Source organism: Anomaloglossus baeobatrachus, chromosome 8, assembly GCF_048569485.1.
Source record: "Anomaloglossus baeobatrachus isolate aAnoBae1 chromosome 8, aAnoBae1.hap1, whole genome shotgun sequence".
Classification (NCBI taxonomy): Eukaryota; Metazoa; Chordata; class Amphibia; order Anura; family Aromobatidae; genus Anomaloglossus; species Anomaloglossus baeobatrachus.
This window is the reverse complement of record NC_134360.1, coordinates 80,718,132-80,724,131: the sequence shown is the minus strand read 5'-3', so window position 1 is coordinate 80,724,131 and position 6,000 is coordinate 80,718,132. Positions and strand designations below refer to the sequence as shown.

General features: G+C 51.5%; 1 protein-coding gene across 2 annotated transcripts in view; it reads left to right on the top strand.

Moving 5' to 3' along the window:
- Positions 1 to 271: 271 nt before the first annotated feature.
- TRIOBP (TRIO and F-actin binding protein) overlaps positions 272 to 6,000 on the top strand; it is a 116,481-nt gene continuing 110,752 nt past the window's right edge. For both annotated transcript variants that reach the window (XM_075321840.1, XM_075321839.1), the window contains exon 1: positions 272 to 406. In XM_075321840.1, the coding sequence (XP_075177955.1) occupies positions 401 to 406 (6 nt within the window). In that variant the 5' untranslated portion in view covers positions 272 to 400. The remainder of the gene's footprint in view (positions 407 to 6,000) is intronic.

The window sequence follows — 6,000 nt, the reverse complement described above, 5'->3', positions numbered from 1 at the left end:
ATTTCTGGTTAACAAGGCCTAGAAGCCAATCCAGGTGTGTCAGGGACTCGGTGCAGGACCCCTACGTGACTGCGCTACAACTTGTGACACCATTATGCCCAGTTGCTGGGAGTTGTAGTCCCACAGGAGCTGCAGACGCGCCCTCTTCCTGCGGTGTGCAGCCGCTCCGGCACAGTGTGCCAGTTCCTGCAGGCAGTGTGCACTTCCTCTGTCCCTCCTCCCGCCGGTTCCTCCTTCCCCGCCCGGGTACTTTTCCGGTCCCCTCCCAGGAAGTTTGTAAAGAAGAAAAAAATATTATAGGAAAGAAACCGAGAAGAGAAAAGTTCCTGAAAACGACGAAGTTAGGGGCTTTTCCGTGAGGCCACAAGAAGAGGCGGGAGCCGTGCCCGGAAGAGCAGACATGACGGTGAGACGGGCACGGGGTGCAGCACATCACCGGGCAGGGCACGGGGTACAGCTCCTTACCGGGCAGGAACGGGGTAGGGGACGAGGGGGCACAGGACCGGGGCATGGGCAGCAGCACTCACCAGGTACACCGGACAGGTCCAGAACATCACCGGGAACTGAGGGCAGGGCACGGGGTGCAGCACCTCACCGGGCAGGAACGGGGTAGAGGGGAGGGGAGGGGAGGGGAGCAGGACCGGCATACGGGGTGCAGCTCCCCATTGGAGGCACCGAGGCTTCATGTGTGACCTGGGACTCTGCTCCTTTCGGCTGTGCCCTTTACCCTGATTGCCCTTGTCCCCGCTGTGCCCTTTACCTTCATTGCCACTGTCCCCTTTGTCGCCCCCGTGCCCCTTACCTTATTGCCCCCGTGCCCCTTACCTTATTGCCCCCGTGCCCCTTACCTTATTGCCCCCGTGCCCCTTACCTTATTGCCCCCGTGCCCCTTACCTTATTGCCCCCGTGCCCCTTACCTTATTGCCCCCGTGCCCCTTACCTTATTGTTGCTGTGCCCCTTGTTGCCCCTGCGCCCCTTAGCTGATTGCCCCTGCGCCCCTTAGCTGATTGCCGCTGCCCCTTAGCTGATTGCCGCTGCCCCTTAGCTGATTGCCGCTGCCCCTTAGCTGAGTGCCGCTGCCCCTTAGCTGAGTGCCGCTGCCCCTTAGCTGAGTGCCGCTGCCCCTTAGCTGAGTGCCGCTGCCCCTTAGCTGAGTGCCGCTGCCCCCCGTGCTTGTGTAGACCTCAGGGCAGGAGCGCTGCTCTGTGTGCATAACCACCATACAGGTGGGTCAGTAGAGCACTTACATGTGATGGGGGTGCTCTGGCCCTGGAGTATGGGGACCCCAATAGAGAAGCCATAAAGGCCAGTGATACTTGGGGGGGCGCTGTTGGAGGTTTTGCATTGGGTCCCACAAGCTTGAAATTCTGCCTCTAAAAATCCCACAGCCACTAGAATGCTGAACATGCGATTAAACGCATCATAAACACATGATTAAAGGGGTTGTCCATTTTCAGAAAACCTCAGTCCCTGGCTTTAGTTGGCTATAAAAAAAACACACAAACGCTTAAGTCTCCTCCTCTACGGCTCCCGATATCTGTAATTGTCTGCAGCGCTGACGATCCATTGACAGTGCTGCTGCCCATCAGTGAGCTCATTGGGCTCTGCCCGATTTGATGAAACGCCTCTTTGAGTGCTGCTGAGCTCACTGATGGGCGGCCGCGCTCTCAATGTGTTGGTAGCACCACAGTTATTACCAGACATCGGGAGCAGCGCTGGACCTGTGGAGGGTGAGTAATTGAGTAATGCACTTTTTTTTTTTTTTTTTTTTTACAAACTGAATTGGGGGACCGGAATTTTTAAAAGGGGTCAACCCCATTCAGTAATGTCAGCACTACATTTACCAGCCTGACCGGACAGGACGGCACTGATGGGCCGTGGAGGATTGCACCGTGGCATGGCTACGTTGTGCGCTAATGTAAGTTCAATTGTGTGTCACGGCATTTTGCTGGTCACAAGAAGACCACAGTCACTTACTGCTACAATGTATGGGCGCCATGCTTCAGTTATTGGTAGCACGGTTGGCTTTGTAGCTCACACAGGTATATTCTTGATGCATGTGCTGTCTGAGCAGCGGACCACACAGCTAATGATGGCCGGTGAGCGTGCACACAGGAGACTTTTTTTGGTCTGTATGGAAAAAAATTGTCTAGCTGAGCGGGCCGAGGCGGTGTCCACCCGCAGTCTGGCCGCGGCGGTGTCCACCCGCAGTCTGGCCGCGGCGGTGTCCACCCGCAGTCTGGCCGAGGCGGTGTCCACCCGCAGTCTGGCCGAGCGGGCGGAGATGGTCATTGTCCGCTGTGTATGAATATCGCCAGTTAGCAAAATGCAGTGGTGGTCTGAACTTAGCCTTAGGGTTTGTGCACAGCCTGCGGCTGAAAACAGGAATAATTGCTCTTTTCCCCCTGAAAACGAATGACTTCATTACAAATTACTGGGGTCTGTGGGGGGCTGCTGCCATTCATAATAGGACTGGTCTGGCTGTGCTTTCTGTACACTGACACCAGCCGTACATGTTATCTTGTTGGGGGGACGAGGCGCTTCAGCAGGAAATGCTGCAACACTTCATGATGTGACACTTCCTAGAAGTCAATCTTTTACATTGTGTGAGTTAAGCCTGCTTTACACGTTACAATTACACATGCGATCTCGTATGCGATCGCACCCGCCCCCATCGTATGTGCGGCATATTCAATTTGTTGCCCGTGTCGCACAAACGATTAAATTCCGTCACACTTACCTTCCATACGACCTCTCTGTGGGCGGCAAACATCCACTTCCTGAAGGGGAGGGACGTTTGGCGTCACCGCGACGTTACACAGCGGCCGCCCAATAGAAGCGAAGATGAGCGGGACCTAACATCCCGCCCACCTCCTTCCTTCCGCATTGCAGGCGGGACGCAGGTAAGCTGCACTTCATCATTCCCGGGGTGTCACACACTGCGATATGTGCTACCCCGGGAACATTGAACAACCCAACGTGCAAATTTTAGTAAATGAACGACGTGTATGCGATCAACAGGTTTTCATACAATCTGAATCGCACGTAGGTTTCACACACTACAATATCATTAACGATGCGGGATGCGGGATGTGCGTCACTTACGACGTGACCCCGCCGACACATCGTTAGATATATTGTAGCGTGTAAAGCCCGCTTTAGAGCTTTCTATTTAAAGGGCCTTTCCCATCTTCCTAAATGGGTCTGTCTAGTTAGCCCTTTAAAAATGACACAATTTTCCAAATTACTTTTGTGTTGATTCTCCCAATATATCTTTTTGTGCTTCGGTTTACAAAAAATGACTTAGTATAGGTGGCCCGCCTCGTGCCGTTCCTACATATTCTTTTCTACTGAGGCCAGCCAGTATTGCCCATTCTGGAGCATGCAGCACCAACCCTGGCCTCCTCTCTGTAGCCCTGTTGATTTCTGTAGAATGAATGACCACCCGCCCACCAGGATGATGTGCACTTCTGAACAGAAAAGATGGAAATAACCTAAGGGTATGTGCACACGTTGCGTACTGTCAAGTACAGAAAAAAATGCACCCTCTGGCAGACTGGACAACTGTAAACACTGCGTTTGACAAAAAAAAATGCATCCAAAACGCATGCATTTTGGACGCATTTTTGACAGTACGGTCTCACTCTGCTCTGCTACATCCCAATAGAGCATGGCTGGCTGCAAGACAGAGCCGCGCGATCAGAATGAACTCTGATGAATTTCACCCGACTTCATTGTCATCCCCTGGATCTGTCTGTGTGCCGCGGCCTGATTTGAGGTCACCGGTGAAGGAATCAACTGTGACCGCAAATCCCCTGAGTGACTGAAGTGAACCGCGCGATCAGCGCTGCCGTCACTCAGGTTACCCGCGGCCAGCTGGAGTCCTCCATCCGAGACCGCAAATCACCTGAATGACGACACCGCTGATTGTGCGGCTCACTTCCGTCACTCAGGCAACTTGCTGTCACAGTTGGAGGATCCAGCAGTGGCCGCGGGTAACCTGAGTGACGTCACCACTGATAGCGTGCCTCACTTCAGTTGCTGCGTGGAGCTGACAGAGACCGGTCGTGGTCTGTGGCTGCTCGCTGTCAGCTGCCGAGGTAGCAGAGCAGAAAGCATCGTGGGACCTTGTGTGGATCCTGGAGGGCTGTTTGGGGGATTTAATAAAGTGGTGAAAGAGGGTGTATTTTTGTCTTTTATTCCAAATGAAGGATTTTTTCGGGTGTATGTGTTTATATTCTTTCACTTACAGATTAATCATGGGGGGTGTCTCATAGATGCCTGCCATGATTAACATAGGACTTAGTGGTAGCTATGGGCTGCCATTAACTCCTTATTACTCCAATTGCCACCGCACCAGGGCAATTTGGGATGAGTTGGGTAGAGTCTCGGGACTCTCATCTAATGGTTGCGACAATTCCGGGGCGGCTGCTGGCTATTTTTAGCCGGGGGCTCCCCATAACGTGGGGCTCCCCATCCTGAGAATACCAGCCTTCAGCTGTGGCTTTACCTTGGCTGGTATTAAAATTGGGGGGCGCACGTCATATTATTATTTTTTTTAAAATTTTTACTGCATATATAGACCCGCCCACCGGTGGCTGTGATTGGTTGCAGTCAGACACGCACCCACGCTGAGTGACAGCTGTCTCACTGCAACCAATCACAGCTGTTGGTGGGCGGGGGAAGCAGGGAATATGAGCTGGAATAATGAGCGGTCGGCATTTTCAAAAGCATGAGAAGCCGCTGGAGCTTTGTGACAGCCGTGTAGCGCCGCGCCAGTAATGGGTGAGTGTGTAATGGGTTTTTTTTGTCAAAAAAGCATGCAGAACGCAAAAAAAATGCAGTGCAAATGCACAGCTAAACATTTTGGTTGCGTTTTGACACACCTCGGTGATCGGTGAGTATGAAAGAGAGACCGACATCGATTTCATTGGGTGGAAAATGCAACCAAACAGCACAAAAGAAGTGACATACTGCTTTTTAAACGCAGCGATTTGGTCAAATATTTGGCATCCAAAGCGCTGCGTTTAAAAAAGCAATGTGCACATGGAATTTGCGGACTTCATAGGCTTTGCTAGGGAAGCAGAACGCATGCACTGTGACAATCACACGCTGCAGTTTTAATTGCAGCCAAAATGCAGGAAAAAAACGCAATGTGCGGCCATATCCTAAGACTAAATCTTGTATCCACATTGCTTAAAGGGTTTTCCGCTCACTGAACCCTCCCTGGTCCAGCATTGTGTCTCGGCTGCTGCCGCGGTGTCTGGTATTGTCTGCAGCGTTCAGATCAGCAATCATTGGATATGATGGCACAAGGTCACTGATTGATATGACGCTGCAACATGACTGGCTGCAGCACTGTCAGCACTGCAGGCAATCACCCACACCGGAGACTTAGAGTTGGACCTGCTGAGGGTAAATAAAATATATAGATTTATTTCTTTTAAACAAAATGGGTGGGTCAAGGGGTTTTCAAAACTGGAAAATCCCTTATTAAATGTTGCCTGAATGTAGTATTGTTTGGTAATTAGAAATCTGGCGTGACAGTGACAGATTGCGGCGCTCTTGGGTGCACTTACATTTCCTCTATAGGCAGACTGATGACATAAAGACTTCTTATTTTTATTCACCTTGAGGTCATTAATAAAATCTCTCGTTACATCCGGACCGGCACCGATTCTCCACTCCCAGCCGTGTCCCCCGCCGGTCTCCTGATATAAATTTCCACCACTGATCGGCTGCAGCCTTCACCAGTGCCCAGAATGTGACTTCATCATTGTATGTCCGTGTGGAGCATAAAACGACTGATATTTGGGAGAGAAGCTAAAGAGAACTGTCACAGACGGGTAAAAAAGGCCAGAAAGTCAGTAGTAGATGTCCGTGACGTTCACCCCAGGGCTATGGATGTCTCTGGTGCTGGAATAATTTATGGCCTGACAGGTGTAGGACATCATTAGCAATTAATGACATTACTGATTGACTCATCAGAGCGGCATTAA